General features: G+C 40.0%; 1 protein-coding gene across 1 annotated transcript in view; it reads right to left on the bottom strand.

Moving 5' to 3' along the window:
* Positions 1-977: 977 nt before the first annotated feature.
* Positions 978-27186, bottom strand: part of TRAM1 (translocation associated membrane protein 1) — a 46009-nt gene continuing 19800 nt past the window's right edge. Inside the window, exons 3-11 of the mRNA XM_089661054.1 lie at positions 26277-26395; positions 22525-22641; positions 20672-20730; positions 13662-13746; positions 11866-11936; positions 9654-9758; positions 6948-7091; positions 3864-4012; positions 978-2328 (exon numbers count right to left, since the gene is read on the bottom strand). Coding sequence (XP_089517180.1) covers positions 2255-2328; positions 3864-4012; positions 6948-7091; positions 9654-9758; positions 11866-11936; positions 13662-13746; positions 20672-20730; positions 22525-22641; positions 26277-26395 — 923 coding nt within the window. The 3' untranslated portion in view covers positions 978-2254. The remainder of the gene's footprint in view (positions 2329-3863; positions 4013-6947; positions 7092-9653; positions 9759-11865; positions 11937-13661; positions 13747-20671; positions 20731-22524; positions 22642-26276; positions 26396-27186) is intronic.

Genomic DNA, 27186 nt, shown 5'->3' with positions numbered 1-27186 from the left:
GGCAGACCTTTAAATGTGAGAAGAGATTCTCTGATCTAATACTAAAACTTAATTTTATGTAACTATTGCAAAATGGTAGGTGTAAAAAAAAAAAAAAAAAAAAAAAGGAAGCCAAATCTCACTGAGAAGACCATGCCTCTGAAAAGTAGTGGTAGCATGCTACAAGAAGGTTTCCCAATCAATTAAAAAGAAAAGCAAAAAAATATATAAGTAAATAAATAATAAGGTACAACTGAGTCAAATTTAAACAAATTCTAAAGGAAAACCCTTTGTTGTATTCTGTAGCTACAGGAGAAGATACTAGGGAAGGACAATGACCTTACACAAGCACACACATACAAAGCTACCTGAATGTCTCAGAAGAGTGAAGACAAAGCCATGTTGGACAGAGTGCTCAGGTACCAGTGTTCAAGCAAACAAAGCATCCCAATGAATCATCAGAGAATTGACAACATTGTTCAAAGTTTACCTTTCCTTGCTCCAGTTCTGCTTTCCCCAGCCTGCATGGGTTATGAATCCGAGTTATATACTAAAACTATGCATGATCCACAGACAGCAGATGATTTAGGAGCAAATGGGGTGACAAGATTAACCTGAAAGTGGTTGATTCGACACTAGTGAAAGTTAAGCACAACATTCAGAGAAACTCCCAACCCCAAGACTTATTCACTCCAAGCGAGGCACAACTGAGACTAAGTGCGCTGGCATGAGGTGGTGAGCACACATTTATAAAACTACAGAGGGTGCAAAAAGTCACTGGATGTTCTATAACTTTAGAATCCAAGCCAGTTTACAAGAGTATGTTCTATGTACAGTTTGTCCCTGAACACCACCAACATTGTAAAGAAACGTGTGGCTTCCTATGACACAAGCCCCCACCTGAAATTAATTGTTGGAACTGGGATATAAACTGTCAACTGAAATACAGAGTACATAGGTTATTGAAGAAAAAAAAAATGAAAACCAGAAAAAAGGAGCAAAATCAAATTTTTGGTTTTATTGTTTTTAATCAAATAAGAAAAAAAACATTGGCTTATAAAAAAACTGAAGTGAAAATACATGTATCACAGCATTTACATCTTTTAAACATTTCAATTGGCGTATCAAAAGAGTAGGATGCTGGAACTGTACAACAGGAAAAGGACATTTTACCAATACTCTTTTGCAATTTAGCAAAAATGTTAAAAAAATGACTCCAGTTTTTGTACGTTTTCCCATTATTATTCATTGATTGTGTATCTTGATACATTCGGCTTTGACTTTGTTGGTATAGTATAATGCATTGGATAAATGGGGAACTGCTCCTTCCTGACTAACTCAAGTAGGTCACACCCATAAATTACTTTTGGCAGCCCACTCCATTGGGAGAGATAAGCCAATCCTTTTCTTTTTGAGATTTTTTTTTTTTATTTCAAATGTCCAATTTGATTAGACACTCCCCTGTTTAGGGTCACCAACTCAAGCCTCTAATATATACAATAACTGGGCCCTTTAATATCTTAACAAATCTCATTCTAGTGTGGGTGGAATGATGTTTAGCTATCGAAGGCAATGGTACATAAAAGTTCTACTGTATTCCAAGAGAAAACTCTAATAGATTTTCCCAGCAGTGGTGCTGCTGATACCTGTACAATTACAATTCCTGAAATAATGTAGGAGCTGCATAAGGGGGGTAAAATTTCTGTTTACCACACAGAGGGGACCCAAACAGATAGAGCCTTTCCACTTAAACTGGAAATCCTCTAAAAGGCCAAACATTATTTCATTGTAATTTAGCACTGAATTTTGATTGTGACAGTTCTAGCATTAAACAAATGCTAAAAATGAAAATTAAAAAAAAAAAAAAAAAAAAGAAAGAAAGACACCCTGTACAGTCAGAAAATATACCTGTCAACATTTACGTTGAAGGCAGCCATTTTGCAGGCTGAACCAATGCGCACCCCATCAATTCACCAGAAGCAATAGCATGGCTGTGGCTTAAGGTGCCTCACAGAATAATGATGTCACTAGTGAATGGATAGGGTATGGTTTCATGACTGGTCCAGCTCCTGAAGTGGCCACCCCTACCGTGTATGCGTCACAGGTAGTCTTGAAGGTCATGGCATATGGTTGCTTAGAAACACGCTGCATTATTTATTGTAACAGTAAGAATTCTAGTGCTGTGGGGCTCTGTACAGCACAAGGCAACTTCTCTTTGGGAGCAGAGTACATCAACTGCAAAATGATGTGATTTTTTTTCTTCTTTATTTTCTGTTTAGGAGTGTTTTTCTTTTCGGCTGCGGGGAGAATCTGCTCCATTTGAGGTTACTGTTCCATTAACGCCATTTTCTAGAAAGAAGAAAAAACAAGTTGAAATACGGTGTATTTTTGTACCATTAATGACAATTAAATAGTTAATGAATTTAAAGTTAGTTTACAGTATGGGGACTTCTATAATCTGTAAGACATGCAATCTATTGCAATATGTTATTTGTATTAAAATGGAGTATATGCATGTGAACAAAATGAAAAATGTTTGTATTGAACGGTCTTGGTATTTATACAGCTGTTAAGACATTTTCACTTTGTAACTTTCCAAAAACATATCAGACAGGGCATAACAACTGCCTTCCTCCACGTAATCAAGCAGAGCTAACAGCCCATCCCCTCCCATGTGTTCTTAATGGCTAGTAAGGCCACCCACCAGTGTATGAAAACATCCCTATTTTCAGGCACTCACAGGGCTGGAGAGGCCATCTGAAGGCATGTGTGTTGTAACTGCTCTGTGCTTTTATGGCATGGATAAGTTTATTTTAAGCATTTTATTCTGTGCATGTGACGCAAACTTGCGGAATGAGAAAAAGACCAACAGAAATAATCCATTTAGAGCTGACCTTCTGGCAAATAGTAAGAAGTCAATGAATACAGTTAATGTATTCATTAAAAAAATCATGTATTTTACCTAACACCGACACGTGGACCTGGACAGGAGGTCAAGCCCCAGGGATGACCTCATCAGCAAGCTGCTGTTCCATTACCAATGACCTGCATCAGGCTGTGTTACCTAAAGCCCAACTCTCGGTGCCCTCCAATCAACTTCCATACCCCCAGCACATATGTTCTGCTTTTTTTTATACTCACCTTTTTAGAAATCTTCATGGTTGTTACCTGAAACAGTGGGTCTTCTTTCTCTCTGCCTCTTCTCTGGTCCTGAGGGTCCTCTAATGATGTAAAGAGTAGCTCTGACATGATGACACCAGCACTGCCCTATGCTTTATTACACTATGAATGAAGGTTGCAGTGGAGGCTGGGCCGTGACACCTTGCACTCAGAGTAGTTTCTACATCTAACTTAGAATACTGAGGATATCTTGTAGCAATACAAAAGTGTTGCTGGAGATTGCTACGGTTTGAAATAGTATTGCAGCCTAAGCTGCTTTTTTATTTTGTACAATGCCTGCAGGTAATTTTCATTAAAAAAAAAAAAATTGCTGGGAGCTGGACTTTAACTGCTGTTGGGACTTCGTCTGCAGAGTAGTGCAATAGCTCAGTCTTGTTCAGGTGCGGACTGACCATTTGGAAACTCGGGCACTGCCCGAGGGCCCGGGGTCAGTAGGGGGCCCCATGAGATGCCCCTGGTACCTTTTTCATAGGCTTTTATGAGTATGGGCAAGGACACAGGGGCCTCATGATCCCCTATTGCCCGGGGGCACCAAGAGTTGTCAGTCCTCCCCTGGTCTTGTTTGACAAGGGAGTCTAGCTCTCAAGACTGTCCAAACCGAAGCAAAAATACTTTTTCAAGTAAAAAAGTTTACATACAGTTTATGTATTTGTGTGTTTAGCAGTTTGCAAGGAGTTTAGCTTAACAAAAAATTGAATACACACCTTTTCCTTTCTTGCCCTTAGAAGGAACAGTTCTCTTCCTCTGGGAAGGCTGTGGGGATAAGTGCTCTCTCCACCGTCTCAGCTGGAAATTAATGAACTTCCACATCATAAATGCCTGAGTTATGCAAATAGATGCCAGCACGCTGATTCTGAAATATAATGAGGAAGTTAATTATAGATCATATGCTCTAGGAGTTCATTTAATCAGGTAACAGTCTTCCACTTTCTGAAATCAAATATGCACGGGTCTATGCTTTTCCAATCTTCTTTTGGTGATTTGTACTGAGGCAATGGTAGTTACTTCAGAACTTTTAAATGTAATGATGGCTGTACAAACATATGGACAAAAATGAATCCAGCAAGACAAGGCTGTGCAACATGAGTGATTTGTAGCAGTTACAAATCTACCTACATAGTGATATGGTTTGGAAAACAAATTTGCAGTAAGTGAAGGGTGTGCGATGCAGCAACTATAGCAATCTGTAGCTGGCTGTAGGATCATAGTTATACATCTTATTTCATACAGCTGTTCATAAATGCTTCCCACCAGCAATGGATAAGTGCATAGATTAGGAAATGTGTAGCTTGATACAAATTGTTGCTGAAAATAGATTTATAGCTGTAAAAATCTCAGAAGCCTTGTTTATTCTCCTACATTGGTAAACATGCTTGTGTCCTGAAGTTTTGCTCTCACGTCCATGCAGCTATCATAGCAGCTTTCAGAAGAAGCAATATTCAGCAGGGAGCATATTTAAAGTGGAATGGAGATTTAAAAAAAAAAAAAGGAAAGCTATGCAATAGAACAAAATGTGAATTTATCCTGAAAAATTTACTTTTGTCTGGAATTTCTTCTGAATAATAGCAGTGAGCTTCCTGGCATGTGAAGGCACATGGGTACTCTTGTGCCTACACCTTCAAAGCTTTAGATCTGCAAGAGCCAAGGCACTGCTGCCTCTGACTGCTTATCCCAGGAGATTTGGAGCGAGTCTTGGCAATGTCACCACTGTATTGCTCACCACTCTCTTTGCTGGAGGTTTTGACATGAGGAAGCAAACCCCCTCCCCCCCAAGATACCCCCCTCCATACACAGACAGTACAAAACAAGATATGGTAAGCTAGTAAATGGGAAACACCAGCTGCAGGGAGGCCACGGGGTGACTAGTCCTTTGCTCTCTACTGTATTTCGTGAGAATTTTCACTTTAAATGCATTAAATACATTAACTCCATTAGGACAACAACAAAATAGTATAGTCTGTTTTAGTTGTTTCCTGTTCTAATTGAAAGACAAAGCTACTTTATTTCAATGGCTTATCCTACTTTGCAGACATTATAAACATGCTAAGATCAGATTGGTTTGCTCAAATCACCTTGAGGGAAAGGTACACTGGGAAAAATATGGAGTGGCAGCCTCATTATTTCTCATAGTACAGGTTTCCTTTAATGCTTTAATCCCTGGGACACTCCAGGCATGTAGCAGCTAATACAAAATACCTGCATCCAGCACTCCCTGGCGTGTCGGATACTGAAGATTTTGTTGATGTATGTAGATCCGTAAGAGAGCAAAAACGAAGCATGGGTATCAGGAAAGGATTAATCCTAATCTTGTTTTTTTTAAGGCTGCTTTTTTGCCTTTGCACATCAAAAAAAAAAAACTAAACTGAACTGCTGTGGTCAGGCTGTGGACATTGAAATATTTACATATTCCCAACAAGTAATAAATGAACTTTAACCTCCCTAGCGGTCTGATTATGTCCATATTTTTGTGCTCAAAGCGGTACATTTTTTTGCATGGAAATATGTATTTTTTTTTATTGTAGGCCTGTGATTTTTAGGAATAACTCACTGAAATCTGTCCGAACAAGAGTCTAGTAAACATGTTAAAATTTGAAACATGAAATCAAATTATAATTTAATAATCATAAAAAATAATAATATAATAATAATCAATTTAATTCAATAATATAATAAAACCAAAAACACGGAAATTTGAAATATAGTGCCAAGTTCGCACATCACTGAGCAAAGTTTCATTGTCTGATGACGAATTTCCCCACGAATCATTGTCACTCAATTCTGCAAGTGGTTCTCATTTACTATCGCTGTTCTCTAGCTGGTCTAAAACCGATTTTGAACTAAAGGGACGCTTTTTGGACACCATGGATGTTTCCAGGCAGAAAGAACAGTAAAAATGTAGGCAGGGCACAGGACAAAGCACTCGGGACAAAATGTATATGAAATGGTTTGATACAGTAATGTTTTACTATGTGATTTTAGTTAATGTCACTTTTTGTGATTTTCAAATTTCCCGCCGTTCCGTCCCCGTAAGTCCCGATGTCGCAGGGGACGGAACCCAGAAGACAGATGCCGGCATCCGCTGGAGGACATTACAGGGGACACTGCAGGAGGGATATCGCGGGAATGCGGGACAAGGTAAGAAAAGAACAGATCCCGGAGCAGCGCCGCATGGTAAGCCCGAGTGTAGTTTGGGGTTACCGCTTGTGGTACTGAAACTTTACCCCGAGCTACACTCGGGAATACCACCAGGGAGGTTAAACATGCTCTCACTGACTTCTGTAGATGCAGTGAAGTAGGCCAAGTCAGCTCAGGTCTCAGCACTTGATTTTCACCTTTCCAGTGCTCCTGCTCAGTTTTACATTTGAGATTAGGAGATTGGAAGGCTGAAGTCACTGCTGGAAGTGGGGAGCAAAGCAGAGTTGCTTAATTTAAAGTGAAATTGTCCTTGCTGTTAACAATGACAATAATTCCACAGTGCTTGCAGCAACAGAAGGCTGTGAGGGCTTGTTTTAAAGCTTGTTAATAATATATAAATGTTTGAATATCTAAAGCATGCCCACCATTGTGCTTAAAGTTCACCTTCCGCAAAGGTTACATCTCTACCTGTAAATGTCAACAGTAGCTTTTTTTTTTCACACATTTTTCCAAAGCTTCTGGCATCCTCCAGTTCAGCAAACAATGTCCCTTTACCAGCAAAGCTATGCCTATTAAAAGGGAACTGTGTACAATACACAGTACACAAAAGTGGCAGCAAAAACACACAATGAACACAAACATAGGGGTTCTACCTGATTGCTAGAATATTGAAATTTCCATTACTGATGTCCAAAACCTGGTTCTCTGCTCGAGCGAGTCCAAATCCAACAGTAAGAACAGATAGTATGAGGGTAAGGAGACGCCCCAGGACAAACAGAATAGCCCACAATGTAAACCTGGCAACAGAAAATCAGAGTTAAAGAACCACACATTTCCTGATGAAGTAGATAAACCAAAACATGATCAGGAAAGACTAAAAATAAACAAAAACAAAAAAAAAAAAACACATAAAACACAACAGTGGACAATTAATTATAACTATTTTACTGGAATCAGGTATATCAACTGATAGCTGAAGCAGAAGTTATCTTCCAAGTATTTATAGACTGGCTAGATGGCTCCATGGTTTTGTCTAGCCCTGGTTAGCTGAACTAGGATGGGAAAACAAGGATAAAGAAACACAGGGATGTGCAATTCCTATAGCCCAATGCCCAGGACATGCAGTTCCTGGGAGCTGGGCAAGAGGTTTTTCTTTATATTTAGCCCTGCTGTGGGCAAGCAGCAGGAATTAGAGCCGACAGTCGGCTCTCTTGTAAAAGAGATTAGAGCAGCAAACTAGCCACTGGATCATTTTTACAAGCAGTGCAGGGGACATCACCCCTTCCAAGGGCTGTTGCGTCGCACCAGGACACCCAATCAACCATCTGGCGCTACTGCCGGCTGATCATAAAGGCAGACAAAGTCAGGAACCACTCTGTCTGCCTCTACAGTATTAGAAACAGAAAGCGATGAGCATACATCACTTCCAATTTCCCTGGATGTAAATGGCGCCCTTTTTAAAAATGAAGAGCGTTTGATCACACCGATCTTGTCTAGGTCTTATAGACCGAGATCTCTCGATAAAGAGCACCTGTCACTGCCTATTGCTGTCACAAGGGATGTTTACATACAAAAATTAAAGAGACAGTGTTAAAATAATAAATAATTAAAAAAATATTTTTTTTAAAGCATCCCTGTCCCTGCACACAAAGGCAAATGCATGCATCAGTCCTGCAATCAGCCCATGTGATGCATCGAGAATGTCAGATCACGGGCAGTAATTCTAGCACCAGACCTCCTCTGTAAATCTAAGGTGGTAACCTGTAAAGGCTTTTAAAGCGTTGTCTATGGATAGTAAAATTTATGTTGTTTGTTGCCGCTGCACGGGCATGCGCAATTTTAAAGTGTGACATGTTTGTTCTCTATTTATTCAGTGTAACACCATCTTTTATATTTTACTAAAAATAGGCTTTAGTATTGTGTTTTTTGCATTAAAATTAAAAAAAGGTGTATTTGTTCCAAAGCAAATAGCGTTTGAAAAACTTCTACGCAAATATCGTGTTATATAAAAAAATTGCAAAACCCACCAATTTATTCTCAAGGTACTCTGCTTAAAAAAAAACATATATAATGTTTGGGGGTTCTAGGACAATGTAGATTGTCATGAGGGACAAGTAGATTGGAACCCCCATTTAGTCCTTGGACATGTAGTTTTAAAAAAAAAATTTCCACACCCCTTAAACACACTACGTTTCACACAAACTTTAAGAAGAAAGTGAACCTAACTCGTATTAAAATTGGAGCAAGGAAAAAAACAGTGCCTGCTACTAATTATGTTACACTGCAGTTCAATGATTTTGTATTACCAGGTACCTGGTGTTAGTCTTGGAAATGATCCCAAAGTACCTTTGTCACTCTTTAAATCCTAGAACTAGGCAGTACAAAGAGATAACCTCTCTCCAGCTTTATCTCTGGTGGTCAAATGTTATAGCCTCTAATATCTACTAAGGTTCTGGCATTTGACAGATGAATGACAGGATTAAGACTTTGATCCAGAAGGATGCAGGGTTTGTATGCTGTGAGAGAAGCACTTGTATACATGTGAAAGAATATGCTCATATGTGTGCTGAGAATTCAAGTATAGCCAATGTGGCTGGAAAAATAAGTTACTTGCGCTACTGGGTATTCTTTATGGAGACTGCTTCTTGAAGTAACAGACTGTGTTGATCGGCAGAAAGAGACTGTGCTGGCAGCCTTGTAAGTACAAATCTATTGAGGAGTTCTACACAATATCCAATTACCTGTTAGAAAAAGAACTTGAACTGTGTAGTAAATGCCAGTGATTTTCCTCTAAAATGTATCTATTTTTAATTTTTGCTTTTTTTGGTGGTGAAAACAATGTTCATGTTTATTTGATGCTGAAAACGCATTAAAGGCCAGTTCACACCAGAACATGTTTCAGGAAACGCATATTCCATGCACATTTCCCACACTGCGTTCAAAACCCACTGGTTGTGCGATCTGCTGCGGGTATCAATATACTCTTAATTGCACCCCAAACGCAGTGCATTTCCCTGCACCACATCACACGGTAGCATGCAACTTGGTGCAGTAGGTTTTTGAAAAGTAGCGCATGCATCACTATTTGTGCAATCCAGTGTGATTTCACCCCATTCAATTAAATGGGCTAAAAATCACACCACACACAGTCCACGTTGCTGTCCATGGTGTGGACCGACCCTAAAACTGATTTTGGACAGTCAAGTTGGAAGTGTAGTGTAGACTCAAACTACCTGTACAAAAAACCCACTGAGTCTCTCTACCCCGGGAGAAAAATAAAATCAGGGCTCCTATCATTACCATGCCAACATTGTTGTTTTTACTTGTGACTGCAATTATGAACTAGTATTGACACCTACCCTTTCTGATATTTTTCATTACTGAAGTAAAAAAGTCGAGAGATGTGAAACAGAAACTCTACGAAGTAATGAAGAACCAGCAGAACAAGGCCAAGGTGGGTTAGGCTGTAAAACACACAAAAAGAAAATGTATGGATGTTTTTCCAAATAAACACATTTCATAGTGACCATGATAATATCCAACATAAGGTCTAATGTGATACTGATACATGCATTAGAGGCAGGGAGTTAGGGGATCAGCAAGTGTCAGTGTTCAAGTGATACATCACCTCTGTCAGACTTCTAGTTCATCAGGAACCGGATGAAATTTTCTCCATGTATGGCCACCTTAACCATGACTGGTTCTCTTTAGGGTAAGCAATCCTATCAATGTGTGTATTACAAACACTGTTTTTCTAAAGCTAGCCATGCACAGCTCAAATTTTGTCAGATTCCTGCTGAAATCACCAAAATTTAAGCCGTGGGTCACCCTGTTAGCACCACCTAGCTCAACAAGAGTCAATTTAAAAATTGGCTGAGCTGGGTGGAAAAGTTTTCTCTGAAGAGTGACTGAAACCTCTCAGATGCAGTCACTGTTCGGGTATTCATTCACAAAGTTCTGCGAATGAATGAACTACAATTACCAACATCCTTTGTGGATGTCGACTTGTAGTTCTCAATGAACTACCACAGGCCTGTGGAGTGCCGTGGTAGTTCTTTGATTCTTCCTGTTAGTGTATCTTCTTGCCTGTACGGGATGTACGGGCAAGCAGATATACTGACAGGTCTGCAAGAGACTGGCATGTAATGCTTTACAGGCACCTGTAACAAAAAATAATAAATACACATTTTTTTTACCTGAAAAAGGTGAACTTATTCTTTAATACCTTCTGAAACACTGACTTGGAACACACATGGAGATGGTGAAGTCATTTTCTTGCAAAAACAGTAAATGCACATTTATTTATTTTTAAAGGTGGAGTTTGCTTTTAAAGGTAACCTATAGTGATAATCTGAAGTCTGCTGTTGTAGACCTTCCCTAAAAACGTTAGTTATACAGCTATCATGCAGTTAAAATTGTCTCAGTCTTTTCTGCTGCACTGAACTGCAGCATGAATGGAGATCAGGAGTTTTGATTCATGTATGTGACTTGCTAATCTCTATTCTTGCTGCAGGTCAAGGTCTATATTTGCCACTCTTGATCCTTTCCACTTCTTCCCACTGAAAATCTTGGTACTTCTGCCCCGTATCCCACACACCTTTCAGTGCTCAATACTTGAGTGCCCAATCTGCAGGATTGAGCGTCATGACACAACAGACCACAACAATTGACTTTCAGGGAGAGTGGAGGGTTTTGGTTTAGTATAGGTCCACAAATGGTGAAGGGTGGTCCATCCTGATCTACCTCCTAGTTGGTCACTAACCTGGAATTCAGAGTTTTCAGACTTCAATGGCTGAAAACTTGTTTCAGGTCATTGACATATTTGGCAGTTAAGGGCCCATAGCAAGTTTCCAATATAGCCCCCATATTTGAAAAGTGCCCAATTTTCTTAAAGTGGAAGTAAAGTCCACTTTGTAAGTTGCACCTACAGGTAAGCCTATAATAAGGTATACCTGTGGGTACAGTGAATATCTCCTAAATTTGCACCGCTTAGGAGATATCCCAACAGCATGCAGCCAGTGATGTCACTGATGCATGTGCTCTGAAGTGACGGCACAGCATGCAGGACCTTCAGAGCTCTGTGCCGCAGCCAATGGCTCCAGGCTCACATGCACAGGAGTGACGTCATCGCAGCTCTGGCCATTCATACTGCCAGAACTTGCGAACCCGGAAGCAAGAAAGGGTGAAGAGGGCGTCGCTGGGGAGCTGTGACAGCACGGTGCTGGAGGGCTCTGTGTACAGGTAAGTCAGTCAATGTACTAATATCCCTGTCAGGTAGGGATACCTCACAATGGACAAGGAAATTGTAGTTGGTGGTCAGTAAAGTCAGGCAAATTAGAACTGGTTCCGAAAGGCACACAAAGTAAGGTTTTATGACTTACAAACATAACAGGCATCTTGGTGTGCCTGCTTTTAGAGAGTGCTTTTAAGGTAGCTAATAGTTTAACTTTAGGTGCAGCAAAGAATTAACTGATTTCTCAATACCGCACAGTGTACAGTTACAACTTTCAGCTTCACTTTAGTCAGGATATCTACAGATGAGCAAATTGTAAGACTCATAAGTATACTTACTTTAATACATATGCGCCTATAATATGAAAGAGATATAGTCCAATATACACCAGCTGACGAGGTATATCTTCCTGAAAAATCGGAGAATACACTGTAAGCATCCTAGTCATATTCATGTTTACTTTTTATTTCAAGAATATGTACAGATTCACATATGCCCTGCCTGCTAAGGTCCACACATAGCCTAAATATCACAAAAGAAGCCTGCTAACCCCCCAACTTGTGAAGAGCTTCTCCACCTTCAGCTAGCAAAGTGTTCTGGTGACACTTGGTATAGTTCGCAAGTATAACCAATGTTTTAGAAAAGCTTTAAAAATATGGGGCGTATCAGTTTATCCCCAATGTTTGTGAGTCCAAGGCTTTGCATACATCCAGATAATTTAACATGACTATCCAGACAGCAATATATAGACTATGGCAATATGGCACCATAACTAGCCCATCAAAGAAAGTAGTAATATCCAACACAGCTATGGTGTCGTGCTGCTGCTCCCCAGGGTAGGAGAACTTCCGCTTCCGATCGCCTAGGCCAGTGATCGGCAAGCCGCGGCTCGCGAGCCACATGCGGCTCTTTACACACTCTAATGCGGCTCTTCTGTGTGCCGGGCGCCCGCTCCCCTCCCTCCTCTCGGGCGGCCGCCCCAAAAGTCAGGACTCTGCAGCTAGCCCAGCAATGGGCAAACTACGGCCCCGCGGACCTTTTAATCCGGCCCGTGTTTGCCCGAGCGTGGCAAACATTGGCTGTCAGGATATAGGCGGGGCAGCGTGACGAACTCCTCTCCTCTCACAGTCTGCCCTGAAGACCGGAACGGCGCGGGAACACGGCGAGAGGAACGCGCGGAGCAAAGGTAAGTGAATTAACACAATATGGGGAATGAATTACTATAGGGGGGATGAATTACTATAGGGGGGGTGAATTACTATAGGGGGGGGTGAATTACTATATGGGGGATGAATTACTATATGGGAGATTAATTACTATATGGGGGATGAATTACTATATGGGGGATGAATTACTATATGGGAGATGAATTACTATATGGGAGATGAATTACTATATGGGGGATGTATTTTCAGTTTTAAAAATGTGGCTCTCAAAATAAATTTCAATCGTGGTTTTGGCGAGATTTGGCTCAGTTGAAAAAAAAGGTTGCCCACCACTGGCCTAGGCGACAAATCCTTAAAGCAGAACTTCCCTTTTTGGGTGGAGCTCTGCTTTCAACACAAAGGGATAACAAATGTGGAAAGCTCAATGAATGTGGATTGGTTGGAAAATGCTCCTTTATGTGTAATCTAAACTGTTTTGAAAAGTACATAGAATACAAAGTGCATAAAATATGTTAAAAGGGATCAGAGTAACATTATTTTACACAAATTTGAAAGACAGAAAGATACAATGTTTATATTCGCATTGCGTAGTCATAAAGGCACACCGACAGCTAATTCTTGTGTTTCACTATGTGAATCCATTCTATTGACTCCTAATGATTCCTATTCAATCAATCATTAATTTCTCAGTGTGGTATGCTGAGCCTCTCACAGAAGTTGGTATAAAATAAATAGAAAGATCATTTAAGCCAATGGCAATCTACTGTTCTCAGTGTCCAAAAATAAATAAAAATTGCAGAGTGCTTGCAATTCCTCAGCCCTTTTCCTTAGATTGCCAGAAATTGGATCTATATGATACAGATTTTTACAAGTTACTACACAAGTATGAAAGAGATTATAAAGTATTTGTTTCACCTTCCTCCTGGCTAGCTTCTAACTCTTAGGGATACGGGAAACATTCTATTTACCTTCTTTGTTTTCTGGAAATAAAGTTCAGGGAAGGCATGGAACCAGTAGGCCAGCTGTGAAATATAGAAAAACTTCATCTGAAATCTGCAAATAAAAACCATTAAAAAGATATTTAATTTCAATTCTCAATATATATGTTAGAGTGACAGGACAACAAAGAAGACTATTGTGCACTATACTTTAATGCAACCTATTGCCATTCTGCAGAGGAAGAAGGTCAGCTAGAATCTGATAGTTCTCTTCACTCCACTTTTAGGTATAAGAAAGGTTATACAAGATCAGCCAAGGTTGAGGCGACAGCAGTTTGAGCTTTGCTTTTACTCCTACGTACAAAGGCTAATTTACAAATGGAATATGTATAGAAAATGTATCCCAAATGCCTGTGTACATTAGACACCTGTACCAGTCATATGCAAGAGAGCTAGTATACCATGGCCACCCACTTAAGCAGTTCTATTCTGAGAAATATGTTACATGTGAACAATGGCTCTGGAAGACCATATAAAAATATAACAGACAATCAAGACCACAAAAGCAGCATTCTATTAAGTTTTAGTAACACTCTTTCATAAAATGTTCCCAATATTAAAGGTATTTAAAAAGCCAAAACACCATAAAAAGTTACACTTATTTTGTGGTAGGACCTGCTAATCTAAGTTATCAGTTTATCTCTAAGAAAAAAAACAAAAAAAAACCTGTCACTTTAAGATTACTGAAAGCTGCTGACAGGTATGCCAGAGTAGTTTGCAAAAACACACTAAAAATTTCAGTATCATCTGCTTTGCCAAAACTGGTCTGATCAGGCAAAGCTTCTTTTCTGGATAGATGCTTGTTTGCATAAGTTTATCTGCCTACTCCAGCTCTCTTCACATTCCCAATGGCCAGTGAGGGATACCATTATGGTGATGGGCCAATAGGGTCACTCAGAAGTCTGAGCATTGCCAAACTAAACCAATTCAGCATTTAAATGAAGCTGCAAACACATAACGCTGCCTTCAGGTGCCTATATATCATACTTATCAACAGGTTTAGCCCCTAATGGTGATTTATTAGGGGTTAATATGATCTGGAGATATACCACTGATCCTAGACAATAACAAGCGTTTCTCTTTCATGGCTTGATTCCTGGGATTTCCCATTTACTCTACATCGCAAAGAATCAAAGGAAAGTTTAAAAGAGGAGTAGCTGTGTCTGATCAATCTCCAGCCTGGTGCTCCAGTGAGTACTGAGTACTGGAGGGGCAGAGTGGAGACTCAGAGAAGACAGAGAGTTCAGTGAAGTTCAGTTTTTTTGGTTTTTTTTAGTCCCCCCCATACCCCATACCCCATACATCTCAAAAACCATTGTTTTACTGTTTAAATGTCACCGTAGTGAGGCGAGCGGAACCTTCTGATGGGATTTCTCAGCACTGTGGCCCCAGAAAGAGAAGGGAAAAGAAAACCACAAATAACTTAGATTCTAAAGCCTGTTACACACTATTAGAATTTTGCTTGATATTTTTAGTTTTAGGTACATTTAATTTTCCAATCATTAGTAGATTCAAAAAGACATTCATCTTCCACAGCAGTGACAAGAAAACTGAAAGCAGCAGCATGGAACATTTTTCTTGAACAAACGTCTAACAGTGTATGTGGTTTTCACTTGGTAAAGTTCAAAATTGAATGTTAAAAGCAAACAAAATTTTAAAATTACTTTTGTTCAACATTCATCAAGCCGTCGAAATGTACTTAGAATTTTCGTACAAATTTTGGTTCAAAAATCTACTAATGCCAGTCTGAAGGATAAGTTCACCCTAAATAAAAAAGTGCATTTACATTTTTTTGTTTTCTTATGAGCCTGGAAAGCATTGCAACTGCAATCAGCAGATCACAGGTGCAATGTCAGGCTCCTGCAGTCTGACAGTGTAGTTATCTGTCTGTTCCTTGTACAGGCAGGCAGAATCAATGAATTACAAGGATGCTCACCAGGGAGCAAAGGATGTCGGTACTTGTAGTCTACTCATTCACAGAACTCTGTGAATGAATGACGCAAACGTGTGGGCAGAGCCCCGCATAGCAGCGCACTTTTCAAATTGTGACAATTGTGAAATTGGGTGCGGGGAGAAGATATCCGGTCTGCTGTCACGGGAGGGATGGAGGATCTGGGGGAGAGGAGCAGGAGTGGGAACATGTTAAACTAAAAAAGGGTGGAACATGTAACATGTTCCCAAAGGTGAAATGATCCTTTAAAGTGTTACTAAACCCACAAAAGTAAAATCAGTCTGTACCTGCAGTAAAGCATGTTTGTTATACTCATTGTGGAACTTAAGCGGTTAATCCTCGGCATTGTATAAAAATGCGGTTTGATCCTGACTTCTCTGATCCTCCCCTTCTACCACTCGGCACATGCTCAGTTTGGTGTGTACTGCTAGAGAGGTTTTTGTTTTTTTCTTGGGAGAGCGCATGTGATCAGCACAGGGTCAATCAGCACTGTCCAAACAGAGGTCAGGGGTTCTGCATCCTCCTAGAGCAGAATGAAAACTCCAACTACATGCTTTAACACGCGCTTGGCTGGACACTGATAAAAGTCACAAGAATGCTCTAACTACTGATGAGAAAAGGCAAGTTAGTGAGAATAAACAAAATAAAAAAACAATATGGTTCACGTAGGGTAGTAAAAAGGGAAAAAAAAATCATCATATAGGAGATTAAAGGAAACAGGAGGTGTAGCTGACAGAGAAGGGTATAATAGACAAAAGAAGGCCAACACATAATCAATGCTGCGAAAGCACAGAAAGAGGAGGAAATTGCTAAATCTAATCAGAAAGGAGATAAAACCTTTTTTAGGTACATTAGTGGTAGAAAGAAAAAATACAATGGGATCACTAAAATGAAAACTGGGAACACTTATGTTGAGAGAGACCTGGATGAAGCAAACCACTTAAACAATTACTTTTGTTCAGTCTTTTCAGAAATAAATTGTACTAACAATAATAAGTTGGGAAATCATATTGGTTCTAGTAATGATGGTTCGTTTTTAGGATTTCCAGAGACAGAGGTAGCAAAGAACCGGCTTGGGTAAAGATTAATAAAGCAATGGGCATTGATGGTATTCATCCTAGAGTTCTAAGAGAACTTCGAGGTACATTGTTGGACCATTAACTGATCTTTTTAATCAACCTCTTCTAACAGGAGAAATTCCCCATCACTGGCGGACAGCTAATATTGTACCTATCCACAAGAAGGGCAGCAAGGTAGAAGCTGGAAATTACAGACCAATGAGTTTACATCGGTTGTAGACAAGTTAATGGAATCACTCCTGAAAAGAAGGATCATTGATCACTTAAAAACACACAACTTGCTGGATCCAAAGCAGCATGGCTTTACTGAAGGCAGATCATGTCAGACTAATCTGATTGGATTTTTTCACTATATTACCAATGTTTTGGACCAGGGTGGTGCTGTGGACATAGCATATCTTGATTTCAGCAAGGCATTTGATACAGTTCCACATAATGATCTAATACAAACGTTGTACAACCTAGGACTTAGCCCTTGGGTGGTTCAGTGGATATGCAGCTGGGTAAAGGATAGATGCCTGAGTGTGGTTGTAAATGGGGTTCACTTGGAACAGAGAATCATTAGTGGTGTACCCCAAAGCTCTCTACTAGGTCCTGTCCTATTTAATTTACATGCAAGTGATAAAAGTAAAGGTTTGTGGGGTATGGTATGTCTTTTTGCTGATGACGCAAAGGTGTGTAATAGCGTTGATATCCCTGGAGGGGTCTGTAACATGGAACGTGATTTGGCATTGTTGGAACATTGATCAAAAAAGTGGAAATTGTAGTTCAATGTTTCTAAATGTAAAATAATGCACCTAGGAAAAAAGAATCCCTAGAGAGAGTACAACTTCAGAGGAAAAGGATTTGGGGGTACTTATTTCAGATGATTGCAAAATGAGCAAACAGTGTGGCCAGGCAGTGGGGAAAGTGAATAGAATTCTAGGATGCATCACTAGAGGGATCACCAGCAGGAGGAAGAAGGTTCTGATTCCCCTATATAGATCTTTAGTTAGTCCTCATTTAGAATACTGTGTTCAGTTCTGGAGACATCACTTACAATAATTTATTGATAAAATAGAATGAATCCAGAGACGGATAACAAAAATGGTGAAATGTCTGGGAGATAAAACATACTGTATCAAGAGCGACTTCAGGAACTTAACATGTACAGTCTTGAGGAAAGAAGGGAAAGGGGAGACGTGACTGAAACCTTTAAATACATCAAATGGAAGAATAAGGTTCAGGAGGGCAGTATTTTCAACAGGAAACCATAATCAAGAACACGGGGACATGAACTTAAACTACCCAAAGGAAAGTTCAAAACTAATCTCAGAAAGTACTATTTTACTGAAAGAGTAGTTGATGCTTGGAATAAACTTCCAGCAGAGGTAGTGAGCCAGTCAACAGTAATTGGCTTCAAACATGCTTGGGACAAATCTATACTCACAACAAAAAACAGGCAGACTCGATTGACCACTCGGCCTTTTTCTGCCGTCACTTATCTGTGTTTCTATTTAGCAGTTTATATTTACTATAGTAATTGGACTTCCATGTTCTGTGTACTGTGGAAGACCAGATATAGTGAAGGCAGGGTCCTGGGTTTACTAACACTTTAAGATTTAGACAGAGTAAGTTTTTAATTAAATAGAGAAACAAATATGTACATTAAAAGTTAACAAGTAGAAAACCTGTGCTGAGAGAACATGAAGGCTGTCACGGCTGATGTTACTTTTTAAAAATACAAGTTGCCTGGCGTTTCTTCTGATCTAACTAAAAATTGGTACAACGTCCCTAAACTGTGCAAATCAGAAATTCTGACTTAACGGACTGCACTCATGCTCTGGGTCAATGGCTCAAAAAATTTAAGCCAGAAAAAGCCAGGTTAACATTTTCCAAAGAATGTAAGCAACATCAGCAGAAAGGACAGATGTACTAAAAAGAATCCATCACAAAATAACCATCTTAGAAATCTCAGCAGCCATTAAGGACAGCATACTGATCCCAGGACTGTGACTTCGCTCAGTGAAATTGTCCTGGAATGGGGCAAGCAACACGAGTAAGACGATGGTAACTTCCATCTGTGTTTTGTTTGCCACACCCACAGAGGTAAGATTAGCATCATCTGATCTGACCATGTTTAACCTATTGTCTGGATTATCCACAGCACTAGCCATGGTCAAGAAAAACAAGTTTCCAATCCATATAGTTTCTCCTGATTAGGTCAGACTGGACCCCTTCTTTCTATATTTATATAAACTTGTAAGGTAGCCACATTGTCCCTACACTAATGACCTCCCTCTTAGTTGCAGGATTACTGCAATCACTTTTTTGGGCTTAGGGAAAGTTAAAAGGCTAAGTTCACCTTTAAGGAAAAGCAATAAATGCACATATTTTTGGAGGAAAAAAAAAATGTGTATATATTATTTTTTCCTCCAGCAGCCTGCAAAAGCATTGCACCCACAATCAGTGGATCCTGAGCATAATATCGGCTCCTGCACACACTTCCTCCAGCCTCCTGCCTGTACAGATTTTCTGACAGAAAGTTGGCAAAAGTTTAAATGGACTTTGAGTGTGCTGATTTACTGCACTTGTATTCCACTGATAACTGTAAGTCCACTTGCCGTGGTGGCAGAGAGGACTTGTAGTTTATTCATCCACAGATCCCTGTGAATGAATGACCTGGCTGGGTGGGTGCAGTCCCACGCAGCCGAGCAGATTTTAAATGTGACAGCGGCTGAGGGGGGAGAAGAACCCTCACACACTGTCACAGAACAAGATGGGGTAGCCCCAAGGGGTGCTTAGGAACATGTTACTCTAAATACGGGTGTAACGTCTAATATGTTCCTGCAGTTGAACGTAGACTTTGAGGGTTTATTTAAGGGAAATTTAAATGTGATAACGCAACCTTTACCAAAATGCTAAGCAATACAACAGGAACGAAGATCCTGCACTGCTTAACCACTTCCAGTCCGGACACTTTTACCCCCTTCCTGCCCAGGCTAATTTTCAGCTTTCAGCACTGTTGCACTTTGAATGACATTTACGCGGTCATGCAACACTGTACCCATAAGATTTTTTAAATAATTTTTTTGAGACAGATAGAGCTTTCTTTTGGTGGTATTTAATCACCATTGGGTTTTTTATTTTTTGATAAACCAAAAACAACTGAAAATTTTGAAAAAAAAAGTTTTTTTCTTAGTTTCTGTTTTAAAATTTTGTAAATGAGTAATTTTTCTCCTTCACTGATGTGCGCTAATGAGGCTGCAGTGATGGGCACTGATAGACTGCACTGATGAGGAGGCACTGGTAGGTGGCACTTATGGGCACTGAAAGGCCATACTCATATATAAGCGGCACTAAAAGGCAGCTCAGATTGTCACTGATATGTGGCATTGATGTGCACTGGTAGGCACTGATGTGGCATTGATGGGCACTGACAGGTGGCATTGATAAGGCTAAACTGATCATCAGGGCACTGATCATCAGTGCAGATGTCCCCTCTGAGGAATGCCGATTACCGGCTCTCCTCTTCTCAAGAGCTGTCAGCATGACAGCTCGTGAGGAGAGAAATGCCGAACCCCGGTATTTCCTTATTTACATGCAATCAGCTGTGATTGGACACAGCTGATCACATGACAGAGCCGAAGTCATCGGCTCTTTCTGCTGATTGGTGATCCGCTGTGTCTCAGGGACACAACGCACCACTGATCGCCACATTGCGCGCCCCCAGGGGCGGGGGCACGCACACGCGGTTAGAGTGGCAGGACGTCATATGACGTCCTCCCAGAACGAGAGAACCGCCTTGCGCCCGTCATTATCTTATATGGTGGGCAGCAGGCAGTTAAAGACTACAAACAAAAGACCTCTTAAAAACACAAAGAGGCCAGAATCCACTGGACTGAGAATCCATTTAGTGCTTCAAACAATTGTGACCTTAAACCACATAAAAAGACAAACCAATTACTTACGGGAAGTAGATGTGGGGGTAACCTTTCCATAAACTTGTTGGATCTGCGAAATAATTCTCCTAAACAGATAACAATTGGCTTTATAAACACAACTATAAAAGAAATATTACCAATAACAGCACAGTTACATTTTGACTGAGAATCACAAAACCCTTTTTGCAGTAAATTAGGCTGCATTCTTTTTTCATTAAAGCAGTATCCAAACATTCTAATTAGTGGTTGTGCAGGTAGCTATTTTGCTGAAAATAACATTACTGTTCAGAAATGGTCTCTATGGCAACTAATGCCACAAACACTGCACGCTCTTCAGTTTAGCAGAATGACAGGGAGTTAGATCTATTCTTTCTTAAGAGGCCATCACAGCACTGTTTTGCCCATATAATTCGATGATTAATGGCACACTGCTAAGAAAACAGTCCGGAATATACTAGAGACATATCTGAAAGCTTTGCCAAATAGAATTTTTTTTCCTTTTCATTTATTTTAACAATATTATATGCAAAGTGCAGAAGAACCTTGCAGACGCTACACATTACACATGTGTATCCTAGATTCTTCCAGTTTTTAATGGGTACCACTGAGCTGAGGCTTCTGCTATTTTTCAGATAGTCAATGCAAGACCTCCCTGCAAGTAGGATGCATCTTACACATAAAGCCATAATAAAAACATCAAACTGGCAAATGGAATTGTAAATGATTTATTTCTCACTATGCAGAATTTACCAGGAATGGTACACAACATCATTTGCACAGAAAAAGAAATTTGGGGAGTGGGGTCATCACCACTGGAGATCCCACTGATAAAATGCCTGCACATTACTCAACTTGCCAGCAACTACACAATGCTGTAATATCTGCTTTGAGTGAAAGTGTCCTTCAGGCTAAATACACACTGGCTTAAAAATCGCTGCTTCTATAGGAGTTTTGCCTTTAGAAGCAGCTCAATGTTATCCTATGTGCCCGTGCACATTAGGACGATTAGAGGCATATTTTAAGTTTAACATTTAGAGGTTGGAAGAAAACCCCTTCTGGTTTGTGTTTTTGATTGGAGTTTTCTAGCAAAAAAACCACTAAACTCTCCTAATTCGCTTAAACTGTGTACAAAAACGCTACATATCAGCAGTTTTTTTCTGCCAAGGGAACTGCCTTTTTTTTTTAAACCAGTGTGCATAGAGCCAATGGCTGCAAGCACTAATCAGTCTGTTCTGACAGAACACAATAGCTCAGCAGGGGAGATCGCAGCACTAACACCGCTTAGTCAGTATGGCGACCTCTCAGTTTTTGTTTGTTCAACTCACTGGTTTCAATTAAAAAAAACTTTACGTATGGATCCAGAATAACTATAAGTTTTACATAGAGATCTAACTAGTACATTGCTTGGAAGTAGAACTAAATGAGATTTTTTTTTTTCCCCAGTTTTGGAAAGAGTGTAGATGAATTAGAATATCCATCACATTTTTATCGCTATCAGTCCCCCTGTTAGGGGTGTTAGTCTTCTTTATTAGTTCTGCTTACCATTAGTACTGAAAGTAAAAAACGAATCCCAAAATGTTGTGTTGTTTCCAGAGCAGGAATAATGGGGAAAGCTTCCAATAGGGACATTCTGGTGACAACCAGAGATTTCCTCACTTTAGAGGGATTTTCTCTCACTGCCTGCTCTGGCTATGAGACAGGATGTGAAGGGAAATCTCCCCAATTGGACACCTTACATGGGTTATAACCCTTCCTACAAAAATGTTTTCCCTTCAGTTCTATTTCAAAAACAGAGCCTAAGAATGTATTTATTTTTAAACTGAAAGTTATTCAAGTGTAATGTAAAAATCAAACAAAAGGACAGGCCTGAGTTTACTTACTGAGACAATGATGCTCGTCCCCCATACGCAAGAGAAAAAGTAGAATGCACTCAGCTGCCCAGACTCATTGAACTTGCTGTGTTTTGTCTTGGAGAAGTGCATGCGCCTGTTAATTTTCTGAAAGAAGACAGCTTGATTAGATAAACTAAATTAACATCTCATTGAGTAATGTAAATTCAGAATGGTATGTGAGATGTCAAGAATAAATCAGTGAGAACTGTTAAAAAAAAAAAAAAAAAAAAAAAAAAAAATTGTTTTCAAAAAGTTGATGGCAGGTGATTAGTGACACCAAGGTTGAAAATATATGGCAAGAATGGCAAAAAAGGGGCCATGTTCACATCTGTGCATGTTAGATTATCAGTGCATTCTGTTTTAGATGTGGTTTATGTGCTTTACCACTGAACTCTAACACATTTGGTGAAAAATGCTTAGACACTGCTAGCATGCCTTTTTTCAAAGCACTTAATCCACAACGCACCCAAAACATGCAGATGTAAAAAGAGCTGTAATCTTGTGGTGCTTTCACAATCTAAGCACTCTCCTCCCTGAACTCCTAACCTAGCTGGTAAAGACAAGCTTTACAATTCAAAAGGTGTTTGTTTTCCAGACATTTTGCCCTAGTGCTGCTTCACTTAAGCCATGACTTCCAGCCCTAAAGTATATCACGCCGATAGATCAGCCATGGAACCACAGGGTTCCTCCAAAGGTTGCTAGGGGTTCTTCGAGTTGTGGCTGATTGACCTCCAATCTGATGCTGCTGCACAGTTTTATTCCAATGGCAGTTGGCAGTGCCAGCAGCATGACACCAATGATATTTTAGCTGTCTGCAAGGGTGGAAATCTGATCACCACTGTAAGAAGGGAGAGGGGGAAGGTTGTCAGCATTCTTTTCACTGACCAACAATGTAAACAGCATTTTTCCAATGACCTCCAATTAATTTATTTTGGCACAGGTTCCAGGAGACCAGGAAATTATTTTAAGGGTTCCTTTGGGGTAAAAGGTTTGAGAAAGGCAGATAGCTAATCCTATCAACATGGATAAAAACTGAGGAAGCTCCTATTGCATCATGTGAGAAGAGTTTTTTTTTTCTTAAGTACAAACCAGTTATGACGTGCTGTGGAGCAATGGGGGGCACACACTGAACCTGACGTGTTTGACAGGAAAACCCCATAAGCAAGAAGTATATTTTAGCATGACGACTTATTGCTTTTTCATAAGCATATTGCACATTTGGACTTTAAGTGTCATTAACCACTTCCTGTCCGGCCCATGTATATAAACGGCTGAACGGTGGCAGTGCAGGGTCGGGTGGCTGTTTATAAACGGCCTCCCCGCCCCCTGCTTGTGCGCGCTCCCTGGAAGCGTGCAGCACCGCGATCTGGTGCTCGCTGTGTCCTCTGGACACAGTGGAACACCGATTATCGGACGGGACCTCTGTGCGAGGTCCCAATCATGTGATCACTGATTGGCCAATCAGTGATCACATGCAGAGTAGTAAGCAAGATGTCACTTCTGAGATCATTGCTACATGTGAAATCTGTGAATGACCACAGAGGTCACATGGTACAAGGCTATTCACAACAGCCTTGTACCATGTGACAAGCTGTGACCAATCACAGCTCACACTGTAGTTCTCAATGGCTGAGAAGGAGAAATGATTGCTTTTACAGCTTTTATGAGTGTTAAAGCAATCAGTGTAAAAAAAAAAAAAAAAAAATCATAATCACCCCCGACAAGTAGTACAGTGTCGCTGCTAGGGTCACAGTATGTAAAAAAAAAAACAAAAAAATGTAAAAAATTATAATTTTTGGTTATAAACTAATTTGGGTTTTTTTTTTTTACTAAAATGATAACGGAATAAATGTTGGCCAAGATTTATGATGAAATATTATTTATTTGCAAAATTTTATAAGAAAAACACTTTTTTTTCAAAATTTTTGGACTTTTTCATTTACATAGCAAAAAAATAAAAATCCCAGTGGTGAATGAATACCACCAAAATAAAGCTTTATCTGTCTCAAAAAAATGCTAAAAAATTCATATGGGTACAGTGTTGCATGACCTTGCAATTGTCATTCAAAGTGTGACAGCACTGAAAGCTGAAAATTGGCCTGGACAGGAAGGGGGTAAAAGTGTCCGAACTGGAAGTGGTTAAACCAAAAACTTTTTTCTTGAAATTTATATTTATTAATGTTGCCCTTTATCTATATCGGGGGTTGGCAAGCTGCCAATCGTGATTGACCAATTCACTGCTGGCAGCTGAAGGGTCAAATCAGAAACACAGCTCTGCACACATGCCTTCCCACAGCCTCCACTGCTCTCTTCTGCACAGCGAAGAACAGGAGGAGTCACAGTACTGGATAGCGGGTGGGGCCAGGAACTGCTGGAATAAATCTTTCATATTAACCAGCAGCTGATTGGTTACTGGGTGGTCCTAGCAACCAATCACAAGCTTGTTATTATAAAAAGTTAAAGGATAAGTTCATCTTTCATAAAATGTCCCACCCATATTCAGGATGTAACATGTTAGGAACCAGCCCCCTTTAACATGATGTAACATGGGGGAGGGGGTGGGGTGTGCTATCTTCTCCCCTTGCTATTAAATTAAAAAAAAAAAAAAAAACCAACCGTGCGGGGCTCTTCCCATCCAGCCACGTCACTCATTTACTGTGTTCTGTGAATGAGAAGCCTTAGCGGCTGTATGCTTGTATCTCTCAATGATCTATCATGGTGCTGTGGAGCGCTGTGGTAGTTCATTGAGTCAGTATATCTGCTTGCCTGTACATCCCGTATGGGCAAGCAATGACACTAGTGGGGAAGCACAAGGAATTATATGCAGTGTTTTTGGTTCAGGCTTGATAGTTTTGTTTTATTTGTTTTTAAAGCCCCCTCTTGTCCTGGGGATCTTTGATTTCATCCATGTTGTCCAGGTAGATCTCAACCTCTTGCCTATCCCTGATCTATATTGTCCACCTTTTCTTTTCTGATCCTACAGTATGTGTTAGATTAAATACCTGGTTGATCCTGCCATTTCCCCTCTCCTCCCTCTCCTCAGTGTCAGTCAAATAACAACCGATTCTGTGGCTGCTGCGTTGGCACACACTGCGCATGCTCCAGGGAATTTATCTCCCAGGTTTACTGGTCTCACGTTTCATACAAACAGCTGCTGGAAAAAACAAACTGTGAACCGTCCCTACACCCTATGCTTTGTGTGAAACATGAGATCGGTAAGACAGAGAATTACCCTATCAGTCATGACTCCGCGTGAGCAGACTAGCTCCTATTCTATTGAAGTGTTCTGCAGTTATGTTGCAGTTTGCACCGGAGGTCTCCAGTTAGCTCCACCGATCATACACTGTGGTGTGGAGCTAGTCAAACAAAATCATGTGACTAAAGGTGCACATGGCTTGAATAAAGGTACTTAGAATTTTTTTTTTTTAAACTGTGAGGCAAACATCCAGCTACAATGGTATATAAACATGATATAAAATGAGAATTGTAGCAGTGAATTCAATATCACTTTAAGAGAAAGCACATTTGTTTTTGGTAAAAAAAAAAAAGTTGAATTTTTTTAATCAACTGCCTGCATGCTTGAAATCACTTTGTGTACAACCAACTAAACCACATGGTCCCTTCTCGAATGAAAAAGAGAACCCAGATGAACAGACAGAATTAGAAGTACGCTTAGAATTGTGCAAATTCATCATTGATCAGCGTAGTATTTGAAAGCAATAAAGGAAACCTGTACTTACATCTAAGACATATTCTTGTATGACAGCATGTAAGATTATTGCCACAAGCATATAAAAGAAAACTGTTGACATGTCTTTAATTCCATAGTGATAAAATGAAACTGGTTCACCTAGAACACCTGAAAAACAAAGGAGAAACAAACCAAATCAATGTCATGGGATTAATCCAGAAACATCTACATTGCAAGTGATGACTTGCACTTCCTTTGACCTCCACCACATCACTATAGAGCACAATACAGACATGGCGGTTGGTGGGTAAGACCACTGAGCACTGTAGGGGACACAAGAGATAGGCAGTTCCCCGGAAGTGTTGGTTTCTTAGCAGACTTCAGAGCATGACTTCTTTGCGTATGGTGGAATAGTCAATGGGAGGAATACTTACTCTCTGTGGTCATTCAGTTTAACCTGCCAGGGGCGCTTTAACATTCAGTCTAACCTAATAATCTGTGTTTCTGTCCAACCTAATATTGTGCCTATGTCCAACTTTGTCCAAATACATCATGCTGATTGACAGGGCAGCTTACAGATAGCAGAAAAGGGAAAATCATTTCGGTCATCTGAGTCGGTTTTTTTTACCAGGCTCACTGTACAGCTACAACAAGCTGAAGAGGAGAGTGGACAATTCGAGTTACTTTGCAATTTGTTGACAAGTTTGGGAAGATCACATACGCAGCAGTTTTATTCCAGAGAATGGGCAGTCATTTTTCTAAAATGCATGCAGATTGTACTATGTGGGAAAGTTAGCTGCAAACAGATCTTTGTAAAAATGTTCTTATATAAGAAAATAAACAGATGTTTACGATATGCTCCAAGTTAAACCATGTGCCTTCTAACAAAGACTGAGAAGTTTTCATCAACCTGTCATTAAGTGCACTGCTATTTACCTGTAATAAAAAATTACCACTTG

Source organism: Staurois parvus, unplaced genomic scaffold, assembly GCF_062004578.1.
Source record: "Staurois parvus isolate SC_StPar_1 unplaced genomic scaffold, SC_StPar_1.0 ptg001302l, whole genome shotgun sequence".
In the NCBI taxonomy this organism is placed as follows: Eukaryota; Metazoa; Chordata; class Amphibia; order Anura; family Ranidae; genus Staurois; species Staurois parvus.
Note: the sequence above shows the minus strand (reverse complement) of the source record. Positions and strands in the feature narration are given on the sequence as shown.